The sequence below is a fragment of the Marmota monax genome, unplaced genomic scaffold (assembly GCF_021218885.2).
Source record: "Marmota monax isolate L192 unplaced genomic scaffold, Marmota_monax_Labrador192_F-V1.1 WCK01_AAM20220418_F8-fsc00136, whole genome shotgun sequence".
NCBI classification, from domain to species: Eukaryota; Metazoa; Chordata; class Mammalia; order Rodentia; family Sciuridae; genus Marmota; species Marmota monax.
Genome location: NW_026693905.1, coordinates 798,241 through 823,679, shown reverse-complemented (window position 1 = coordinate 823,679; position 25,439 = coordinate 798,241). Strand labels below are relative to the sequence as shown.

At 33.2% G+C, this 25,439-nt stretch overlaps 1 protein-coding gene across 2 annotated transcripts in view; it reads left to right on the top strand.

Annotated features, from left to right (window-relative positions):
• Positions 1-25,439, top strand: part of Spag16 (sperm associated antigen 16) — a 719,050-nt gene that overhangs the window by 532,912 nt on the left and 160,699 nt on the right. For both annotated transcript variants that reach the window (XM_058585177.1, XM_046462926.2), the window contains one exon: positions 2,042-2,227. In XM_058585177.1, the coding sequence (XP_058441160.1) occupies positions 2,042-2,227 (186 nt within the window). The remainder of the gene's footprint in view (positions 1-2,041; positions 2,228-25,439) is intronic.

The following is a 25,439-nucleotide window of genomic DNA, read 5'->3' as shown; positions in this document are numbered from 1 at the left end:
GGACAAAAATATTCAGTCTGTAGAATCCACTTTTTCTCTTTTAGAGGTTTTGTTTTCTCCTGTTTGTATAAAGCCCAGGGTGGTCCTGCCTTTACATCACTTAAAGCCTACCTTTAAATTTTAGTATGCCATTTTATCTCTCATTCAATCTTTCTCAATCCTTAGAGATGTTCTTTATTTTCTTATAAACCAAAATCATACAGCTTTTTGTATTTCAAACCATGTCTTTTTAAAGGCAAAAAAAACCTTCAAAAGAATATTCAGAAATTTGTACACTATTTATTTTGACTTTAGTGGAGTTTGTACACATGAACTATATTCTTAGTATCTTAGAAACATAAGAATATTGTCTACATTTATTACTTGTAAACTTAGAAATGCATTTCTTATTATTTACTAAATATCAGTTTATGGTACTCATAAAGAAATAATACTACTTCATTCCATTTGCAATTATTCCAGTTATGATTTTTGCTTCTCCTGGCACATGGCTTAAAGTTAAGAGACAAGTATATTAAGGTTATATGAGAGAGTTTTTCAGCCACAGGCAGAAATATACTATAGTAATTCTTATCTTAGGCAAATATTTTCATCCGTAATAGCATACTAACCATTGGAAAGAGATTTGAGTGAATGGCATACCTTAATAATACATAATTATTTGTTTTTATATTGGCTTAAATTTTTTTAGATAAAAATATTGTGTGGTATGTAATGTTAAAAACAAAATGCTATATGGAGACTATATATGTACAAATAAACAACCACCACAAAGCAAAGAACACTTCATTGTCTTTTTGAAGGACCTGTCATATAGTGATTTTTTTCAACTATGCTAATGTGAAAAATTAATGTCCTTTTCTAATTTTGATGAGAATCTCTGCATGGTCTAATCCCTCACCTCTGCAGCACTTTCAAGCTCTCCTTCTCAATTATAGCTGTTTCTCCAGTGCAAATAAAAAATTTTAATTTTCCTCTGAGCATAAAAATAACCAAATGTATGAGCAAGCAAACGAAACTCGCCATTTCCTCTTTTAGAGATACCACACACTCTTTCTTCTCCATTTATAGAATGACTTCATGCATTCATCCATTCATACACTTATTTATTCTGAAGTATTTTCAGAGTATCTCCATTGGTCAATCATGATGCTTGATGTAATAGAAACAGAGAAAAGAAACATATTTGTCCATCATAAAATACAGCCTGGGGAAGAGTGTAAATAAATAGCTTATTACTAGTAAGTGAGGAAAAGGTGCACACAAAGTGTGTCCAATGCAAAAGGATATGTACAAGGTAATGAAAGTGAAATTTCCTTGCAGCTGGTATTTTGCTAAAAAACAAAAACAAAAACCTAGGGACTTTGCTGATATAACTGACATCACTCATTTCTTAAGCTCTTGTGTCCACTATTGGGAAGTCACTGTTTTTTGTTTGTTTGTTTGTTTGTTTTTGTTTTTTTAACATCTTCTAATGACCTTAATGGAAGATCCAGTGCTTTTTCCTCAAACATCTACCACTTAAACTCTTTCATCTCTCATGATCTTGCTCAAAAAGCCAACTCATTTCTGATTACTTTCTTCCTTCACCATATAAACTACACATTGGGAGTTAGTTAATCTAAACATAAGCAAGCAATGTTGACTTACTGTTTTATATTGTGGTATGTTTTTGAAATTATCATAGATCAGGTCTAAATTTTCATAATTCTGTGGTCACATTATTTATAGAGCCTAACATATAACCTTGATTTCATGCAGAGTAACGAAAACACTAACTTAGTGAATTATTTGAGAATAATCTAGGCTTTAAGATTAATATAAAAACTGCACAATAGCAGTTTTTCTCATCAGCTTGAATCACTAACAATCTAATGTGTATACCCAAATAAGATCATAAGATTCAATCAGATATTTCATTGAAAGTAAAAATAACTTCAGTTTCCACACATGCACACACATTACTCACAGAACACAGGCATTTATAAAATTAATTATGGATTATCTTGAATAAATTATATTTTTATGTTTTTGAATGCAGTGACAACAAGTTGGCTACTTGCAGTGGTGACACTACAGTTAAATTATGGGACCTTCTTAAAGGCAATTGCCTTTTGACCTTCGAAGGACACAGCCATGCAGTATGGTCTTGCACTTGGCACTCTTGCGGTGATTTTGTGGCTTCTGCCTCATTGGATACAACTAGCAAAATCTGGGATGTTAATAGGTAAGGCATACTTTAAACATCAGCCCTGTATATTGACATTTATATATGACTAAATTTTTTTTCCACCTCCATACTACCACTGGGAAACATCAAAAGAAACTGTTAGTTGATATGATTTTAGAGAGCTGCTTAAATAATCTTAGTGAAATCCATTTCTAACTCCATTAATCTTTGTTGATATAATAATTCATTTCTAAATGCAGGTAGTAAGATCAAGCTTGTGTAATAAGGTTAGAATTGCTTCATCGGGAGCCTGTTTATTTTAAATAGGATAGAACAAATACATATTTTAAGGACTTAAATTTTTAGTTGCACCTTCCTCAGGCTTACTATCTTTCTGTACTATAGAACTTAGTTTAAGTCTTGCATAAAATATAAATAGTTACTTGATTTATGCATAATTTTGGTATATTATAATGTTATTCCTAATTAAATGCTTTTTAGCAATTGACAAATTATAAGAAATAATGCAATTCATTGTATGCAAAGTCCTATACAGTCTAATGGATGTAGAAGTTTTATGCTTTGATCTTAATTCAAGATAGACAAACACATTATGTTTGAAGTATCAAAAATTATGCCATCCATATTATTGGAAATGGTTATTATATTTTGTTAGGTATGCAAATATGATATAAACAGGTAAGTTTAGCTACTATCATATATCCTAATTATTTTAACTAAGAGATTATATATCATATGTCAAATATCTGGCCATTTTCACTATTAAACCATTGCCCAGGTCCCAAAATAAGGATAGAGATTCTTTGAAACTTTAGGTCCAATTTTGTCACAGATACTATGTAATTCATTTTGGAAAAGAAAGATTGAGTCACTTTAAGAACAGGGACTGTTGATTTAGGGTCTGTGCATTACAGGTACCTTGAACACATTTTTTCCAAGCAAGGACAAGTAGTTACTTGTAGAAGTCAAAATCTTTTCTGGGAGGATTAAATGAAAGAGTATGCTAAGTTCCATGCGGAATTGATTATTTCTAAGACCATCTGGCATTATTCAGCCCTTGTCTTGGCACCAAACTTATCCTTATATTCTCTGCTGTTGTGATACTGGACCAGGGCTCTGCAAACCACACTGTTGCTTTGTCTACTGCCTCTTAGGCTTTGCAGATAGGGGTAATTGTAGGAGACTGCAAGTCTGGAGGGCTGGCCTAAAGGAACTAGTTTCTTCCTGTGTCCTCCCTTTGGCCTTCTTGTGGGCCTGCCCTGGTCCTTTACCTCCACAATGCAGCTTCTTTTTTTTTTTTTTTCCCAGCAGAATCTAGGTGCTATGTTTCTTCCAACACCTACACAAACAGCCTCACCATGGCATCACCAGTGACAGTAGCCTCAGCAAGTAGCCTCAGCAAGCAGGTGTCCCTTCTCAGCTGTCTTGAGTCCCCAGCTCTTGTAAGCCCTCACTCTGAACAGAGGACATCAGTACCAGCAAACAACAATCTTCTCTTCAGAGGGCCAGGTTTCATCTTGGAAGAATCTCTCTTTAAGATTCTTGAATTTAATTTATGCATTTATGTTGTTAATCCAAGGCGAGTGCCCTACCACCGAGCTACACCCCTAACTCTGAAAGTCGGAGTATTAATAATTGTACCTTATTCCCTTTGTTCTCTTAGTTTTAAGGTTAGCAGATTTTTCTTGAAGCTACTGTCTTCACAATACCTTCATGTTCTCTTTTTCTCTTTTTAGTTACTTATTTTCTGTAATAATTAATAATTCCATTAAGTTTTTTTTTATTAAAATGGTAAGTGCATGTTTCCTTCCTGAATGAACCTCAGCAAACCCAAATATGTATGGATAAATAGGATAATCCAGTAGAGTTTGAAAACTACAGCTAAACACTGAGAAAGTATGGCTCTGAATGATGCTTTTTTTTTTTAACCTATTTTCTGTCTAGAATAGTGATAACTAAAGACATGTTTTAATTCACAGCGATAACTTAAAACATGTTTTAATTCACATTTTATCTAGAATAATTGGTCATATAATTCTTAATTATATTAGGCTTCTATATTATGAGATCAGATTTCATAAAGGTTTATTATTATAGGCTACTGGAATTTTAACATGTATATAATTTTGTTTTTTATCACTTTGGATTTAGACCAACTTTCTAGTAGAAGACTATAGTCCATTCTAAAACACAATATACCTTCAGATCCTGTAACCATTTAGAATGTTTAAACCAAAGTATGGTTAAAAAACTGATTCCCAGTAGACGCAGCCCTATTTTGAATGATTTCAAACACCTTGACATGACAACTTTTCCACGTGACCCCCGTAATAAAATACTGTCTTCTTATTGATGTCTGCTACATATTGATATTACAGATCAAAACTACTCCTCATTAATGCCAAAATTATTTAAATTTAAAATTTCCCATCAATGTCAAGAGCTTAGCCTTATCATAGAGGACAAAAATTATACTAATTTTCAAGCTGAAGTAGTGGATAAATATTGACATATGAGGGAGAAATTGTCTATGTAGCAGCTATCTTTCAGCATTACAATCAAAGCACCAAGTTATAATTTGTAATTACTCATGGATCAATACTACATTAGATATGTCCCAACTAGTGTCTTGCTTTAAAATTTCAGATTATTTGAACTAGCTTAAGGACTTCAGGGAAGAGGTTATTTACTTTGGTAAGATGGGTGTTGGTAGAATCTATGATTTGGTATGTTATATTCTCTTATCTTGATGCCACTTAGTTCCTAATGAAACATAACTTATAATATACATATGTGTGTGTGTGTGTGTATATATATATATATATATATATATATATATATATATACATAAGAATATATATATATATTCTGATGTTTCTCAGAGAGGGAAGAATTTAGAATATATTCTCTTCTGTTCCATCCACCTGTCCCTTTGAACTCCTGGGTCAGTTTTGAATATCCATTAGTTGATGTCATATCTCTAGTCCTGCAACTGTTCCTGTACTGAACATTATTTGGAAGAACCACCCTGTAGTTTCTCACCAAAAAGTTGGATCACTATGAAGCATAATCAATGTAAAAATTCCAGATAAAGATCCATATTCACTAAGTGCTAATAAGAATCTCTGAGCAACATCAGTGACACTTTTCGTCTGGATCAGTCCCACTTTCAGAAGTTCTACAAATGATTGACAATAGCACTTTGGTGATCATCATAATGTTCATACATGTGAAACAGAAATGTATGTGAGTTTCAACTAATGATCATTAATTTCAACTTTTAAATATATTATTCAAAAATCAGTCTTAAAGCACACATGCACCCTTGAAAACATATACACGCACACACACAAACACACACACACACACACACACACACACTGTAGAATATGCTTGGTACACAGTAGTTTGGTTGCATAAATGAATGACAAGTGAATCCTCAGGTACATATGAAAAAATGTATTCAAAATGTGCCTGTCCTAACCTCATTCTAACTGTAATACTGTACTATAATTGTGCTGTGTTATCTACATAAATCTAAAAAAATTATAAAAATGGATAGGAAATCAGAAAATATCTCAGCCAGTTATGAAAAATAATCTGTTTCTTTCTAGGCATTTAAGCATAACATTAATCAATAAGTGTTCACAAAATGACTTAACAGTGTTGGGGCATGTCACTGACAGAAAATTTTCAGACTCAATCACTGCTCATGAGATTATAAATAATCTAAAAATATAGCAACTTCGAAGCAATCAGAGAATATGTAATGCATCTGCTGTTTATAATATCACATTGGGTATTCTGGTAGACTCCTGAATGATTTTCTTCCAAGGTAGCTGGGCATTTGGCTGAGCAGCTATATCATACTCTCACTCTGATATTTGTGAAGCATACCATATGCCTGCTTAGCTTTTAGCTTTAGGGAAAGGGGTTTGGAAATAGCCAAGATTTTACTTAGTGTTGCTGTCCCAGCTGCTTTACCAAGATATTACACAGATACTGAGAGATGTGCAAAATTCAACAAATTCTGGATCCCAAATGATGAGAGGTAAATCTGTTGTCCTTATATCAAGTGTCTTGTTTCAGAATCTCTTGAAATCATGTGGAGAAAGTAAAGCATGCTTAAAAACTAGATTACATTGCAATTTCTATTGCATCAAGTTATCTGAAAGAAAATGTATTAGAAACCTACCAAGTTTTTGAGTGAATTGTATTGACAAGGAAACCCGGAGCATATTCTTCATAGCTCTTTCACTTTTCAAACTTTAAAATACTTCTCAGAGTCCCAAATTTTCCATCCAAAGGAAATGAATTCTAGTGTTGCGCAATTCCTAAAGAGAGCAAAGACCACAACACCCACCTCTGATATAGCCACAGACAAATAAGAATCGGCCATAGAACAAAGCCTAAAGCCACTAAAAATAATGAGCAAAGGAGGGTCTCTTGGGAGCTTACCATGGTCCAATAGAGAAGCTGTCTTCAGTGCCATGGCAAAGTTCCTCATGATGCCTTTCCAGGGTTGTGTCTCTGTTAGGACCACGGATGCTCCTGAGTTTCCTATTTTCCTGTTTTCTCTACTGAAGATAGTACAGCATTTATTCTGTCCCTGCTCACCATGATGCATTTTGTTGTGGTGGTAGTTGTGGGGAACTGAAAACTTTGTTTTATTTAGTTGGTCACCCAATACAAGTGACAACTATGGATTCGATGGAGCAGATTGTATCATCCGCAAATTGTGGACTCTGAGATAACTGCAGTAAGTGACTGGGACTTTGGGTTGTCTTCTTTTTGGGATGAAGGAAAGAAATTAGTGAAGGCTCTATATGTGAAAGAAAGGATGGCACAGATATTTGGTGAATCAAAGACCATGGCAGAGACTGTTAGCAATTCACTAGGATCCACTTTCTCATTCTTCCACATTGGTTTGGAAGCCTGCATCTATCTAAATGGTAATTCTCAGCCTCCCTGTTAAGTGCTGCAGTGTCAACTGAGTTCTGTACCAAGAAATCATCGAAGTGATCGCCATGTTCTTTCACACTTGGGATGGGATGGGATATCAATAGCAATGTCCACAGTAATCTGAGACGCCAATTGTGCAAAATAACAGAGCAACTTCTTGAGGTAAAGCTGTCCCCATTCTCTACCTCTAGTTAGCCTACAAAACTTTCTGAATTCTTCAAAAATGAAGACATAAACTTCTGTTTTACTTAAGACATTATGTTTCCAGCCTATTTATTGTAGCACTTTAGCTTGTCACATCCAATATAAGATTCCTATGACTGTTTTTCAGGTGAAATGTTTTCCCTTCATGGATGTATTACTAAGGCATCTAAGACAAGTTCTGAAGTGTTCTCAAAATTGCTTAAATGGGATATTAATGGAAATTTTGTGCTGATAATAAATGTCTACTTACCAGTCTCTACTTTTTCTCCGCTTATCCCTTCTTACTTCTAATCTTAAAAAAAAAAAAAAACTTTATTTTTATTTATATATGGTGCTGAGAATCGAACCCAGTGCCTCACACATTCAAGGCAAGTGCTCTACCACTGAGCCACAATCCCTGCCCCCTTACTTCTAATCTTAATGTCTCTTGGAGCCTATGAAGTCCTATTTGCCAGTGGCAAATAGAATGATTGGTTTGCATGGAAGTTAACACCATTAAGAATGGTTATACTGTTCCAGCAGTTAGAGAAATGCAAATTAAAACTATATACTGAGATTTCATCTTAATCCAGTCAGAATTGCCGCAGTCCAGTTGCAGCAAAATAACCGGGGGGTGACGAGCAACTTGTGTACATTGATACAGCAGGAGTGGGAGCCGTTTATTGTAGGACAGGAGGGGTATATATATCTTACACACAGCTTATCTTAATTAACATAAACTAGATACAGCTGTCAACCAATAAGGAATCTCCACACTTAATGACTCACTGGCATTACTTCACAAACCACTCCCTCTGGCAAAATGCCAGGCGCCATCTTGACTTGTTTACAGACCCTAACAAGAATGGCAATTATCAAGAATACAAGTAACAATAAATCTTAGTGAGGATGTTGAGAAAAAGGTACACTCATACTTGCTGATGGGACTGCAAAGCTGTGCAACTACTCTGGAAAGTAGTATGAAGATTCCTCAGAAAACTTGGAATGGAACCACCATTTGACCCACTTATGCCACTCCTCAGCTTATACCCAAAGGACTTAAAATTATTATGATAGTGATGCAGCCACATCAATGTTTAGAGCAGCTCAATTCATAATAGCCAAACTATGGAACCAGTGTAGGTAGCCTTCAACAGATGAATGGATAAAAAAATAATAATGGGGTATATATGCATAATGGAATATTACTCAACCATAAAAATGAATGAAATTGTGGCATTTGCTGGTAGATAGATGGTTCTGGAAAATATCATGCCAAGTGAAATAAGCCAGTCCCAAAAAATCAAAGACTGAATATTCTCTCTGATATAAAATGCTAATTCACAGTAAGGGAGGCTAGTAGGGAAGAATAGAAGAACTTTTGATTAGCCAAAGAGGATGAAGGGAAAGAAGGGGAATGGGAATATATAAGATAGTAAAATGAATTGGACATTACTTTCCTATATGCATATATGAACACACTGCCTATTTAATCCCACATTATGTACAACCAGAAGAAAGAATTGGAAGTTATTCTCTATATATGTATAATATGTCAAAATACATTCTATTTTCATGTTTAACTAATAAGAATACACATAAATAAATAAATAAGGTTATAAATCATAAGACAATATGGGACTATTGTGTCCTCATCATTAGAACATTGATTCAATAATGATTATTTCATTTAAGCCATTTAGGCTATTAAAAACACCAAAAATTTCAACTTTATAATAACAGTGACCCTATTAACTGATGAGGATCAGGATTACTATTTTAGGTATGCTGATAAAATATAGTGACTTCCATTTGGTTGACCTTTCAATTTTATGTATTTGTTTATAGTCCCAACAAATATGCACTGAGCATTTCATTTATGCATTATTCTAATCATTACGCTATAGCAGTGAGCAAAATAGACAAATGAAGATGGCATTCTATTGGTAGGCAGAGAATAATCCAAATCCCAAAAAACAAACAAACAAACAAACAAAACATTTTAGATAGTAGTTAGAGATGGTATATTTTATAGAAAAAAAATAAGTCATGGAAGATGAAAATGGAATGGTGAGCAGTGGAAAATACTGTGATTTTAAACAGGAAGGTTAAGAATTATTTTACTGTAAAATTGACATTTGTGTAACATACACAAAGTCAGGTAACACACCAAGCAGATATCTATCTGCAGGAGAATGTTCTAAACTCGTCTATGGTCATAGCAGGGCTCATATGACTGGTGAACAGCAAAGAGGTCAATATAACTGGAGAAAATGAGCAGATGAATGTGTGCATGTAACAAAGGGCCCTGCATCCCATTTCAAATCTCAATGAAATTGAAATTTGCTGTATTGTTTCGAGCAGAAATCTCAGTATGTTTTACACTTCAACAATTTGGTTCTGGTTGTTGTTTTACTATTAAACTGTGGTAGAGGAGGACTAAAAGGGTAAAGGCTGGTAGAAGGCTAGTGCAATAATACAGGCAAAAGATAGGGAAGGTTTGAGCCAAGACAGGACCAGTGAAGTGGTAAACATTATTTATATTCTGGATAGATTTGCAAGATAAAGCCAACAGGAATTTCTAAGGTATTTGTGATTTGTGAGAGAAAGAAAAAAAAAAAAAAATTACCTGTTACATTTTGAAATGTCTGAAAGGCAAAAGCCTCATTCTCTTTATGTTAGAACATCACTATAAACTTTATAAAAGGTTTTTCCAATGGGATGCATCAACTCACATTTCAGAAAGAGCTGTAGAATGAGGAATGCCTTCTCATCGTTCATGTAACGTTTCTATTGAAAGTTCCTTTCTGACTACTGGCATCACTTCTTTCTTAACTTAATGATTCTTTGGCCAGTCAAACCTCCTGGATTGGGTGAGATGAAAGAAACATAAGGCTACAGGTAAAGAAACCAATTAAAATATGGAATATTAAGATTCTATAATATAATAAAGTGAGTTATCTTTTGCTAATGATATGTACTATTAATTTCTTTGGGGCAAATAATGCACCAAGTTTGACTCCAAAATGAGAGAAATTTCTTTATTACAAAACAATATTTTGGGCTGGGGATGTGGCTCAAGTGGTAGCACGCTTGTCTGGCATGCGTGCGGCCCGGGTTCAATCCTCAGCACCACATACCAACAAAGATGTTGTGTCTGCCAATAATTTAAAAAATAAATAAATAAATAAATATGTTAAAAAAAAAAAAAAAAAAAAAAACAATATTTTTATTAGGAAAGTAATAAAAATGGGTTTTAGTATCTATAATATAAAACATTCCATTAATATATTTTGTGTTCTTTATGATTCACTTGCAAAGTTGGCTATGCTAGCAAAGAAGGGCATATTATACAATATTAATGGCTTTAAAACATAATAATGTAAGAAATATTAAGATTCAAGGGCATGGATTATTGGTACGTTAATATCTGTCTTGTATTGTGAAGATCTCCAGTTGCCTTCTTGTACTTGAAAAGGCACCCAAGATATATATTAACAATCTGCTAAAGTAATGCTTGAAACCTAATTATATCATAAGAAATGATAAGATACTTAAATTGGCCTCTTGTGATTAATTTATCCTGTACTACCAGGATAATAAATCAAATATTACATTTAAAAAATATTTTTATTTATATTCAAATGGTAGTTCCCCCTTGAAATATGGGCTTGAAGTGATATCTAAATATTATTGAGCATAAACATATTGAATAAGCACCAAGTATAAAAAGAGAACATAGCATGTATTTTTTTACTTTCATTTCTCCCTCAAACTGTGCTTATCATTGAAGAAATACTTAATATATGGAGTGAAATATATTAAGGCTAAAGTTCATCTTTTATTTAGTAAGTATTATTTTGATTTAAAAAGTAGGGACTGCCCTCAAAACCAATAAAACTTTGTGTGTATGTGTGAAGTGGCTCAAGCAAGTGTCCACTACAGTAATCTTGATGTGTGTCCTTTCATAACAGCATGTGTGGACCTGTAAATAAAATAGATGTCATAAGTATCACGAAATTATTAACATTTACATAAAAACAACATTTCACAAATATGTATTGTACAATTTCTAATGTGTGCTAAACAAGGTACATTTCTATTTATCTCATATACCAAATAAACTGAATATTAGAAATAATTTGGGGGCTGGGGATATAGCTCAGTTAGTAGAGTGCTTGCCAAGCATGCACAAGGCCCTGGGTTCAATCTCCAGCATCACAAAAAATAAAATAAAAGAAAGAAAGAAAGAAAGAATTTGGGTGAATATTAATGAAACTAAAGATATTTCAACTCGAGTGAATGAATGTATCTGAAAACATGCTCTATCATTACCAATCAAAGCAAGTATTTTAAACATAAAATAAACAACTCCCCTTTTCCATACTCATAAAAAATTATCTGTTTAATATATGAATCTTCATGTAAGGCTAATGACTAAAAGTGTTTAAATACATTTCTTCACTAATATATGCTGAAATACAACGATATGCAGCCATAGTAAACATGAGATAAAAGGCAAAAATTTTATTTTATTTATGTTTAAGATTTAATTTTATTATGTATGCAGATATATGAATACCCATGTTGTGGGTTTGGATCTTTAATATCCCCCAAGAGCTCGTGTGTTAAGCAATGCAGGAATGTTCAGAGGTGAAATAATTAGATTATGAGAACAATAACCTCATCAGTGGATTAATCCACTTGGTGGATTAGTAATTGAAAGGTATATTGAGTGATAACTGTAGGCAGGTGGGACATGGCTAAAGGAAATAGATCCCTTGGGGCCTAGTCAGGACTATATCTTGTCCCTGGTGCTTTTCTCTCTCTCCCCCTCCCTCCCTCCCTCCCCCCCTCCCTCTCTCTCTCTCTCTCTCTCTCTCTCTCTCTCTCTCTCTCCCCCCACTTCCTGCCATCTCACCCCAATCCTTCCTGGCTGCCATGAGTAGAACAGCTTTCCTCCACCACACTCTTCTGCCATGATGTTCTACCTCACCTCAGGTCTGAAACCATGAGCCCAAATAAACTTTTCCTCCTCCATTCTATTTGGATAATAAAGGTAAAATTGTTTTCCTAAAGCATTGGAAAATATAATTTCGATAGAAAAATTTAAATAATATAAATCACATTGTCTGACATGAGTTTGTGCAAAATCCTAACATTTCCTAATAAACAGAATTTGGTGACCTGGGTAAAAGTAGACCAGGCCATCCTCATTCAAGCAAAGGGGAATGATTATCATCTAGTCTGACCTCTGGTCCCCCAGAAATCTAGAATGAACACTGCAGAAGCATGTTTCTAGGAGAGCTTCACCCTCTACAGAACTCATCACAGCTGGTTTCCCCCATGTTTATCGTTCACTGGATTTCACCACGTAAGTACCAAAAACCTCTTTCTATCTTAGAAACTGGTTATACATTTGTTCAATGTTTATGTACCGTGGGCTGGTTTATATCCCTGAAGGTGATAATGTAGCACTGACTTGGATAATATAAGCTCTCATCTTTGTGGAGCTTAAATTAGAGGAAAGTGTCACTGATTGTCCATGCCACATAAATCATTAGACAAGCTCTGATTTTGCCATTGTTAAAAAAAAAAAAAATCCTTTTCTCTAGAGATCAAAACAGAGCACTACTGAGAGTGACTCTCTTTCAGATGTCACAAGTGAGACCTAGGTCTCTATTGCTGGAAATAGGAGTAATAAGCTAACAATGAGGTTTACATTTACAATAGCGCTGAGCTGAGTCTTCTTATCTTTCTCAGAAATTGAGTTTTTAATCATTGGCATTTGGTTTTATTAGTAGCACGTAGGTACCTGTCACGCAAAAAGCATCCAATTAAGATAGTTTAAAGGAGTTTTCACATGAAGGCTGAACTTTCCTGTGATGGTTCTATTTCAATTTGTTTTGGGGTTATTATGTCAGTTTGCTTTTTGTTTTGAGTAAGGAAGAATAATATACATTAGCAAGAATCAGTCTAAAATGCTGTTCAGAAATAAGAATTAGAAATGTGAAGAAGTGTTATATCCCAATCTGTTTAAAATTTTTACCTACAGTTAGGAAAATGCATACTAAATTATGTGATTTCTTAAAAACGCAGTTGAACTCAGAGAGGTTCAAATTTTGTTTTTTCATTATGTGAAATACTATAGGCAAGTTGAAGATATAGAATATATTAATTATAGATATTTTGTTTATTATGATTTCAATACTTGCCCAAATAAAATATCTTATCCACAAATTCAAAATTTAAACATACCATTGGAAATTCATTACAATTTTCTAAATATGCATTTTAAAGGTATAATATTTGAGCCTTGAAACACAACACATAACTTTATATAAAAGCATAATTACCATAAAATAAAGTGAGTATTTAACACTTTTTCTTGATTAAAATCACCCAAATAGTGGACAAGTGTTTAAAAGCATTTAATTTTAGAGGTGACCTACAGTTTATTTCATTGCCTATTTTCCTAGATATAAGACAAATTAAATACACATTTGGAAAAAACTAGTGTCAGTATCTACAAAATAAATTTAACTTTACTATTATACATAAATGAATTAATGTATCATAGGTATATAAAATTATAATATTTTTTTCTGTAAAACCAAATACAACTTATAGCTTAATATTCATTATTAGCTATAAATCTCTTAACACAGGTGACAAACACGTTAATTATATATGCAATCACTTCTTACTCCTTGCTTTTATTTCCTCTTAACACATTTATAATCTCACCTTAGAGTTTTCATATATTAATTTACACATAGATAAATATAAAGTTAAACTTATTCTTGGAGTACTAATACAAATTCCATCCTCTTAGACAGGAAGGTTCGTTCACTATTATGTTACCAGTAACTAGAATAGATCTTGACATATACTGGGAAAGTAATAAATGTTTGTTGAATTAGTATTTAAATTAATTATTTATAATCATTCTTTACTCTTCACTGTTAATCTTGACCACAAACCACAGTTCTTTATATAAGTACATGCTTTGAGACTATACCATTGGCCACTCCTCCGTGTCATCCTCATCATATTCTGACTAATTTAGGACTTGGCTTATTGTCCTCATTAACTGCAACATTAATATCCAAGCAGAAAATCCAATAAATACCCTTGATTTTTAGTTTATTTACTTCCATATTTTCAACAACTTTCAAATCTTGATTTTAGGCAGTATCATTTTTCTTCTCTCCAGCTGGTATACTCTAATAGCACACTGAAAAAATGTGTTGATTCCAGTGGTAGTGGAAATTAATTGTCTCTACCATTTTTCTCCCTTGATAACAGTCTCCCTCTTCTTGCCTTTTTATTGAGTGGGTAACTGTCAGGGTCCACCACATGGATCTCTCATTCCCCCACATTGTCAATTCCCTTGCTCCTTTCTTCCCCTAAATTTATTCCCTGTCAAACCCCAACTCTGGTTAAACCAAATTCTCTGCCTGCATTTGGTCTTCTGAGCATGACTAAGGAAAAATCACAGAATCCTGCTAACACTGTATTTATAATCTCAACTCATCAAGCTGAATCTATAGCATCTCCTCTGTCAATTTACTTTCTACTATATGAGACAAAGATTTCATGTCTTCCTTTTCTGTCTCTCAATCCTTAACACGTTCCCTGTTCCTTTTCCCTCGAGCTAATTGTCTGGATTTTTACTTCACAAAGCAAATGGAAGGAATCGGAAGAAAACTATTCTATCTTCTACCTCCAAATCCACCAATGACTTACATTTTCTGTCTTTATCCCTGGGTATTGGTTAGGTGGTTCTGTTCTAGACTGGCTTACCTATAGGTTGTCTGAGATGGACTTATTTAGATTCCCAAAACTTCAACTGGGCAGTTGAGGTTACTCTATGTGATTTCTCATCCATTAGCAAGCACGCCTGAGCTTTTTTCCACATGGTAGCAGAAATGGTACAACAACAGGATAGAGCAAAAGCAAAGTGCACAAGAACTTGCCTAATCTTTTTCTTGAAAATTCATTAATGACCAAAGTCAGTCACATGACTTTGGGTTAGAGTTAATGTGGGAGAACTGTATATAGGAGTGAACAAGCATATAAAATATGCAAAAAAAAAAAAAAAAAAGACAATGCCTGTGGGTTAAATCTAGTGTGATGGTATTTAGAGGTGGGACTTTGGGAGATAATTAGGTGATCAGGTTATATCCCTCATGAATAGGATTAGTTTTCGTACAAGAAGAGACAAGATCTTGTTTCCCCTCTCTTTGCTCTTTACCAGGTGCACATAGATTGCGAAGACAGCCATCTGCAAACCAATGCAATGGGTTTTTACTAGACATAGGATCGGCTGGCACCTTGACGTTGGATTTTCTAGCCCTCAAAGCCCTCAGAAATAAATACTTATTATTTTAGCTATCCAGTGTATCAAACTAAGCAACCATTTTGCAAATAATATACCCTCTTTCTAACCCATTATTCTTCTTACAGTATCTTGCTTGCAAATGTAAATACAGTATTGTGGGAATTTGTTAGCTGTATATAATCAGAATTGATGATTCTTCAGTTAGTATAGGTGCATGAAGACAACTTTAAATATCATGGGGGCTTTAGGCTAAATGAAAAAAAAAAGACAGTCTTCAATGATACATACCATATGATTCTTCCATGTAATAATTTTAAATTGACTCCTGAATTCTTACACATAGATTACTGAAGAAATTCTCACAAATCAATTGTTGAAGTAATTTTAGGTTTTTTATACTTATCTGCTGAATAAATTTCAGATAACCCTTTACTTTTTTGTACCTTCTTATTTTGAACTTGTTTAATGCTTACAATAATTTGAAAATGAAATATTTCCCCTGTACCCTTTACCTAGATTTTCCCAGTGATAATATCTTATATAACCATTGCATACTGTGAAAACCAGGACTTTTATATTGTTACAATACTATTAAGCACAGACCTTAACTGGATTTCACCAGTTTCAACATTCAGTAGTTTGTGTGTGTGTACATGCACACATATGTGTATGTGTAGTTATATGAAATTTTATTAATATGAGGATCAGAATAAACATTGAAAACAAAAGTTGGGTCCTACACCACTAAGAAATTCCTTCGTGTTTCTCCTTAATCAACACACTTGGGGCTGGGGCTGTAGCTCAGTGGTACAGTGCTTGCCTTGCACAGCTCTTGCCTTGCATGCGTGAGGCATTGGGTTCAATCCTCAGCACAGTATAAAAATAAATAAAGATATTGTGTCCACCTACAACTAAAAAAAAATATTAAAAAAAGTCAACACACTTAATCTTCTAATTCTTACCCTTGGCAATCACTGACCAAACTATGCTCTCTATTACTATAAATGTCAATTTAAAATTATTACATGGAAGAATCATATGGTATGTATCATTGAAGACTGTCTTTTTTTTTCATTTAGCCAAGCCCCTGAGATACATCCATATATTGTACATATCAATAGTTCATTCCTTTTTCTTGCTGAAAAATAGCCCATTGTATGTGTATGTCACAATTTATTTATCCATTCACCCCTTAAAGGACATCTGGTTAGAATCTAATTTGGAAATATTACAAATAAAGTTGCAGTGAAAATTCATGTACAGGATTTTGTGTGAACTTAAGTTTTTATTTGTCTTGGGTACTTATCCGAGAGATATGCGGAGTCATATGGTAAATGTATATTTAATGTTACAAAAAACTGCCAACGTTTACAACATTGTCACTATGTTATTTTACCTTCTCATTGGTAATACATGGGAAATGGTTTCTCTGCATTTGGTACTATCAAAATATTTTATCTTAGTCATTTTAACAGCTCTGTAGTGATGTCTCATCATGGGTTTTAACTGATATTTCTCTAATATATAATGATGCTCAAACATCTTTTTTTAATATACTTATTTGCTATGTGTATGTCCTCTTTGGTGAAATATCAGTTTTTCAATTTTTTTCTAATTTATTGTTTATTTTCTTACAAACAACTATACAATAAGTTTTAAAATCAGTTAGTGTGATTCCTTCAGTGCATTTCCCTCGTTTTCTTTATTGTTTTGACTCTTCTGGTTTCTTTGTCTTGGTGGCTCTATTTTTTCCTCTAAGGAAAAATCACATCAGTCTTGTTTTCCTGGTTATCCGTACATTTCCATATTCCCTTTCTAGTTAAGTTTTGCTTTGGTGTCTTATTAATCCTTTTGTTCATTCATGCTGCCTCTCAGACTTAATTGCCTTTTAGACTCAGTCCAGCAGTCCACTTATACCTTACCCCCAAATTTGAGTTGAACACTCCCCCTTTCTAAGAAACTTCTCCTGTCTAACCTCAATCTCTGAAGCCCACACTTTTCTTTCCTATTTCTTTTTCCTTAGTAGGTTCAATTGTGAGTATTTAAGACCTTATCATATACATACACACAAAAATTCAAATGTACACAAATGTACTATTCTCATATATCATTCAAAATTTTTAAAATTGAAATAAGCAAAAATGAATGTGTAAGAAAGCCCATCAAATTTTGATATTTTTCCCTGAAGACTCAATTGTTACTAATCTATTATATCATTAATATTAAATTATTTAAAAAATTCTGACTATTTAATCCTCCTCCTTTTATCTTTGCCCTTTATAACCCTCCTCAATTTGTTGCAGCTGCTTTGCTGGTGCCTAAGGCTCATGCGTCCTCTTTCTACTGAGTTTTATGAATAATTTGTTCTATGTCATAAAGCATTCATGTTTCTGCTCTAGTTCTCTTTATCTTTACTGTGTCTATGCCACATCACAATTGCTAGTTTTCTCTCCCTGGTAAATACTCTGTGGAGCCTGTACTAGTTAACTAATACCATATTATCCCATCCTCTGCCTCACGTGTTCCCTTAGAATTTTTTCTTAAATCTTGGTCTCTTTCAAAATAAATGACTATTTTCTGCAATCTCCCATATATACTTCTGTTACAGCTTTTGTAAAATTGCATTATAGTTAATACTCCTCACAACTCCTCTTTTCTTAGAATGGTATGTAACCTGCAGGGCATGATCCTAAATAAATAATCCAATGTAACTTCTTTTCATTCCCTATCTCCTGCAATAGGGTCTTTGCATATTTGTACTGAGTGAACTAAATAAGGATATTTTTGAAAAATTTCTCTCTTCAGATAGTTTATTAATATACTGTTTACAAATAGAGCAGTGAAAGTGTTCATATTGGATGGAAATGATGTCTACTATTCTTTATTTTTTCTAGGGCAAGGGCACCACTCAACCACAACAGTCCATTGTAATGTGCAATTTTTACCAATCAAACACTGAAAATTGCTAATGAATTAAAAATAACTTTGCCAAAATGATCACAACTTTTTAGTTTCAGACATGTATTTGTTTGCATTGTGAAGTCTTTGGTACTCAACCTTGCTCATCAAAGTAAATAAGTTTTGACTGGAGGATTGAAAGAATAGTCTCACTGAATATTTAACTTTAAATATTATTAACCATGCCCATGTGTGCCCTTTATTTTGATTGTATAATGAAGCATATGAAAGAAGGTTTGAGTCTGACAAAATTAAATTCACACAAAAACTATGTACAGAGATGTTTGTGATCTTACGCGTAGGTGAAGAAATGCGAAGCAACAGATTCAGGTTATTTTCTAAAACTAATATTAATTAAAATGACTTCTTTCTGCCCCAATAGCAAATCTTTGCTGTATAACTATACTTCACTGAATATAAACCTTACACATTTGAATAAAATGTAGCTTTTATTCAGATGACATAAAAATACGTAATGCTGGATTAGAAGTAATTGAAGTCTCCTTTATTGCATATATCTATGGTTAGGTGACACAAACTGGCATATATTTCTTATTCATGAGTTCTGTTTCACGAGAGGAGGATTCTCCTGAATCTTAAACTGTTATGCACTGCTAATATATTCTGGCTTGGAATTAGATAAGCTGGTCACATTATATAAAATAAAAAGTTTCATGCAATGACCAGCTCTTCTCATTTGGATTCTAGTTCCTGTGGCCTACGCCAAGCTTTGCAAATGCATCATTATTTCCCTATATTCTTCTAAAAGGTAAGAAAAATGAGATTTTGAAAAAAAAATTTAAATGCCAAATGACCTCTTTTCTCTCCACAGAGACACAGAGTTCTTGCTCCACATGTGTGTGCTATTGGCAAGGTGCATGCACAGGCACAATCATCCCATGATGAAGCCTCTCTTCTTCATCTCTGGTGGGCTTCCATGCAGTAGAAATGGAAACTCGTCCCAAAGCCCTTAAACAATGGCTTCCGCAATAGAAAAGTCTACAGGGATTTGACTAATTAGTAGTTTCCTAATTACCTTTGTATTTCTCAAGATACTTTAAAGCCGCATCAATGTTTACAGCAGCAAATTCACAATAGCCAAGTTATAGAACCAGCCCAGATATCCATCAACAGGGATAAAAAAAAATGTGATATATATATATATATATATATATATATATATATGATATAGATAGATATAGATAGATATAGATAAATAGGTATAGATATCTCACATTATATATATATATATATATCAATATAAGTATATGTCATATATATATATATATATATATATATATATATATATAGAGAGAGAGAGAGAGAGAGAGAGAGAGATACACACACACACACACACACAATTGAATTTTACTCAGCCATAATAACAAAATGAAATTATGGCATTTGTAAGTAAGTGGATGGAACTGGAGAACATCATGCTGAGTGAAATAAGATCCTCAGAAAATCAAGGATTAAATGCTTTCTCTCATATGTGGAAGTTAGAGCAAAGTAAGGGCGAATGGGGGGGGGGTCAGAATTCACAAGAATAGCAAGGATATCAGTGGAATAGAAGAAGGGGATTGTGAGGGAAGGAGGAAAGATGAGAAAGGGGAGGAAATGCAAAATGAATTTGACAAAATTATGCTTTGTACATGTATAAATACAACACAGTGTATCCTTATTTATATATCTATAAAGCACCAATTTAAGAAAATAAAAAAAAAATAGAAGAAAGATCAGTAAATTAATGGACAGGGAGTAGTGGGGGAAAAGAGCACTGGGTACCGAAAGGGAGCAAATTAGATTCTATGGTCATATGTTAAAATGAACCCAACTATTGGGTATAACTCGAATGCATTAATAAGAGTTTTTAAAAAATAATGATCAATCTGGGTGCAGTGGCCTACTTCTATAATCCTAGTGACTCACATAGCTGAAGCAGGAGGATAGCAAGTTCTAGGTCAGCCTCAGCAATTCAGCAAGACCCTGTCTCAAAAGTAAAAAGGACTGGAGATATAGCTAAATGGTAGAGCACTCCAAGTTCAATCCAAGTACCATTAGTTAATTAATTAATAATAATTAAAGACAGCCCTGTTTAGGAAAGAGTTGTTGTTCATTTCCCCTTTATACATAGTTCTCCTTATTTAAAATTTGTTATATTTAGTTATAGAATATACTTTGACACATCATACATAAATGGAGTATAAAAAACTTCTCATTCTTCTGATTGTACATTATGAAGAATTATGCAGGTCTTGTAAATACACACACACACACACACACACAGGGTAATAATGTGCAATCCATTCTACTATCCTTTCTAACCCCATACTCCCTCTACTCCTTTCATTTCCTTCTGTGTAATCCAAATTATCTCTATTCTTCCCTAGCCCCACCCCATTATTGTGAATTATCATCCACATATCAGAGAAAAAATTTGACCTTTGGTTCTTTGGGATTAGCTTATTTCCATGAGCATGATATTCTCTAGCTCATCCATTTACCCACAAATACCATAATTTCATTCTTTTTTAAGGCTGAGTAATATTCCATTGTATACATATAACACATTTTCTTTATCCATTCATCTGTTGAAGGGCACCTACATTGGTTCCATAGTTTAGTTATTGTGAATTGAGTTGCTATAAACACTGATATGGCTTTGTCATTGTAGTATGCTGATTTTAAGTCCTTTTGGTATAAACTGAGGAGTGAGATAACTGTGTCAAAAAGAGGCTCCATTCCACGTTTTCTCAGGAATCTCCACTCTGCTTTCCAGAGTGATTTCTCCAATTTGCAGTCCCACCAGCAATGTATAAATGTAGATTTTTTCCCACATCCTCACCAATATTTACTGTTGCTTATATTCTTCATAATTGCCATTCTGGCAATGAAGCTAGACTCGGCCCCCTGAAGTAAGATGAAATCTCAGTGTAGTTTAAATTTACATTTATCCAATTGGTAAAGATGTTGAACATCTTTTCATATATTTGTTTCTTTATAATGCATTTGGTATCAGTTGATTAATATTTGTCCTTTCAAATACTTTTACTTTGATAACCAAGATTTTTAAAATACCATCTTCATATTCTAACTTGTAAAATAATAGTAATCAAATTCTCCTATTAAAGATTTTATAATTTGAGGATGATTTTTAAACTCTGAATGAATAAGAAAATTGAGGAAAATTTTAGTGTGTATAAAATGTACTTTCCTTTACATTAAAAAAAACTTGTGGCATTTAAAATTTGGCTATGATGATGGTATAAACTTGACATTCAAATATGAATATAAATTATAATAAATTTAGATTAAAATTAATCTAAATATAGTAGACATTCTAGAGTGGATATGAATTCAGAATCACTATAATATCACATCTCTTTAAGGTAGAGAAACTGTCAAGGTAGAAACATAGCAAAGGCTGCCACAATTTCTCCACTTCTTTTATATATCTATACTGAAAAGAAAAACATAGAACAAAGAAAATATGAATAAGTGGCAGTAGAATGTGTGATCCAGTCTTAGTTTCCACTCTTAATTTTATTTATCTATGTTATTTTTTCCAGAAATGATTTAAATAAGTTCACAAGGATAAATAATATATGACAAAAGTATAAGTTGGAAAGAAAAAGAAGGAATAGACATTGAATAGACGAAATGGAGTCAGGAATATACCCATTGTGTCTTGTAATAACTCTTTAGTTAATGCTGATCCACATTTAGGCTTTCAAATAGTCAAGCAAAGTACATATTTCTTCTCATTTGTGTAATTGAGGGTGTCCTTCCCGTGATGGGAGAGCCTCTGTCAGTCACATTCATAGTGACCTGGATATTGCCCCATCCTTGAAGTAGCAGAATGTGTCTTCAGACGTAGGTGTGTAGCCCCATGAATTGAGCTACGCTCACCTGTTCCTTTATGATATTACCCCTTTGCCCTGTTTGGGATAAAATGTTCCATGGAAACGCCCTTTGTGTGTCCCCTTCCCTTGCTCTGTCTTTGGGTGTGGCCTTCCTAGATGTCAGTCAACCTGCTGACAGCAGACATCATGAAGCTAGACTCAGCCCCCTGAAACCTGTCCCCTTGCCTCATTTGAATGGCTTCTCCTTAATAAAAGGGTTCAGCACGTGCTCTCTCGCTCTCTTTCTTGGGGCCCTTATGGTCAGAGGAGAAAAAGGTATCTCGGTCTCTTGTGTGGTTATTTTGTGCAGCCCCTGAGTGTTTTTGTTGTGAGGAATACGACAACAATTAGTGCTTGAAAATAGCAAACAGAATATTGTAAATATAACAATATTCATATGCAAACATACATTTACATTTTTATTAACATAAATTTCAAAATTTTGAACATTGTTTTAGGTAAGTCTAGTCTAGAAATGCTAAAATAATAGAGTGAATTACATAAAAATTCAAGCTAGTTTTATGTTAAGAAAGTTATTATAATATAGTAAATGAATGCACTCCAATGCTACTGTAATCAAAACAATTTGGTACTTGCATAAACAAAGATATATAGGCAAATGGGATAGAAGGCAGAGCCCAGAAATAAATCTTTATATATATGGCTAAATGATTTTTGACAAGCATGCCAATATTGTGGAGAAGGGACAGATTTTTGACCAAATATTTTGTGAAAACTCCATGTCTACATGAAAAACACGAAGTTGGACCTTTATAAACAAAAGTTAGCTCAAAATGGATTGAAGACTACATATAGGACCTAAAACTATTGTACTATTGGAAGAAAACATCTTCACAATATTGGGTTTGGCAGAGATTTCTTAGATATGATCCCAAGAATATAGGAATTATAAATAAAAATACATGAATTGTACCTAAATAAAATTAAAAACTTCTATTCATCAAATGACATGATCAAAATGTGGAAAAAAAATCTATGGAATACAAAAAATGTTTAAATCATATATCTGATAAGGAGTTATAGAAAAAGTAAGTAAAGAACACCTACAACAACAAAAAACAAGCAACTCAATTAAAAACTTGGTAAGACTTGAATAGACATTTCTCCAAGGCAATCTACAAATGTCCAAAAAAAAAAAAAAAAGATGAAACAATGTTCAATGTCACTGATCATTAGGGAAATATACATCAAAACCACAATGAAATACTGCCTCACACCCATTAGGATGACTGCTATCAAAACAAATGTTTTCAAGGATGTAGAGAAATTGAAATCCTTCTATACTTTTATGGAAATGTAAAATGGTATGCATGCTATGGAGAAAAATAGATTGTTCTTTCAGTAATTAAAAGAAAATTATCATATGATCTAGCAATTCCCCTTCTGGATACAAACCTTAGAGAACTAAATGTGGAGTCATTTTAATGAGTCGATCACCCATTATTCACAAAAGCCAAAAGATAGAAGCAACCCAAGTGCATACCAACAAATTAATGGATAAACAATATATGGTATAAACATTTAATGGAATTATTCAACTTTAAGAAGGAAGGATATTATATAGCATGCTGCCACCTATATGAACATTGAGGACTTTATGCCCAGTGAAATAGCCAGTGAGGAAACCACAAATATTGTATGATTCTACTTATGTGAGTTGTCTACAATGGCCAAATTGATAAAGATGAGAGAATGAATGGTAGTTGCCAGGGATTTAGGGCACAGGGGAAATGAAGAATTTTTATTTAGTGATTGAGCACAGAGTTTCAGTTTTACAAGATGAAGACTGTTCTGGAGGTAGGACTGAACAATCATGTGAGTACGCTTAGCACTACTCTTGAAATGTTTAAGTTAGTAAATTTTATGTTACTTGTGTTTTACCACAATTTAAAAATATATATGCATCATTTGCCTATTTGCAAAAATGAATGGATCAATTTTAATACATATTTCTGATTCAAAACCAAAATAATTCACAAGCAGGCAATTGGGGAAGTATTATTTAACAAATATAAGACTGTCTAAAATTTCTTGCCAATGTCTTCCTTAGTGGTAAAGCTCTAGAGGTGTTCCTCTTAAAATCAGGCTGGTGAAACTATCATCTCCCTTACCACTGGGTTTCCAACCATGGGATTTTTTTTTTAATTGTTTAGATAAAATAGATTTAAAATTTTTTAGATATATGAAAATGAGAAATCAATTTCATAATTGAAAGCAACAAAGACTGACTCATTGTTTATATCAAAATATACAATGTACAGAGCATATAAAATGTATTTAAATCTATAATAATTAAATTAGAAACAATTAGGGAATGTTTAGAGGAAAACAATATAAGTATGAATTGAATTTTAAAACTTAAAATGTTAGGAATTATAGAGTTCATATATTTATATACAAAGACATGTATGAAATAAAATATATACATCTATATCACAAAACATTAATTCATCACAAGGAAGTATCCCTAATATCAAACTATTAGAAAACAGAAACAAAATGTCTATACTATATAGTCCCTTTAAAAATATTAATACAGACATAACTGAGAATAATAGGCAAGAGGTAATTTCTTAAATTTGCTAAAATGTAAAAAAAATAATTTAAAATAATTATTTGTGAACCATGTGATTGTTACTTTTATTTTCTTCAACATATCTTTGCACATTTTCCAAATCTCCTACAATCTACATTTAACTGTTTAGTAATTGAAAAAATAAACTTTGTTTAAAATGTAGTGCCTGTTTTGTCCGCATGAAATTCACTAATTGCTTGGTGGTGTGCTTGCTCCATCGATTTTCCCCAGTCACCTGAGCCTGCGTTTGCTGACTCTACTATTTCATCTTGATTACTATGGCATGTGACCTCCTCAGTCACC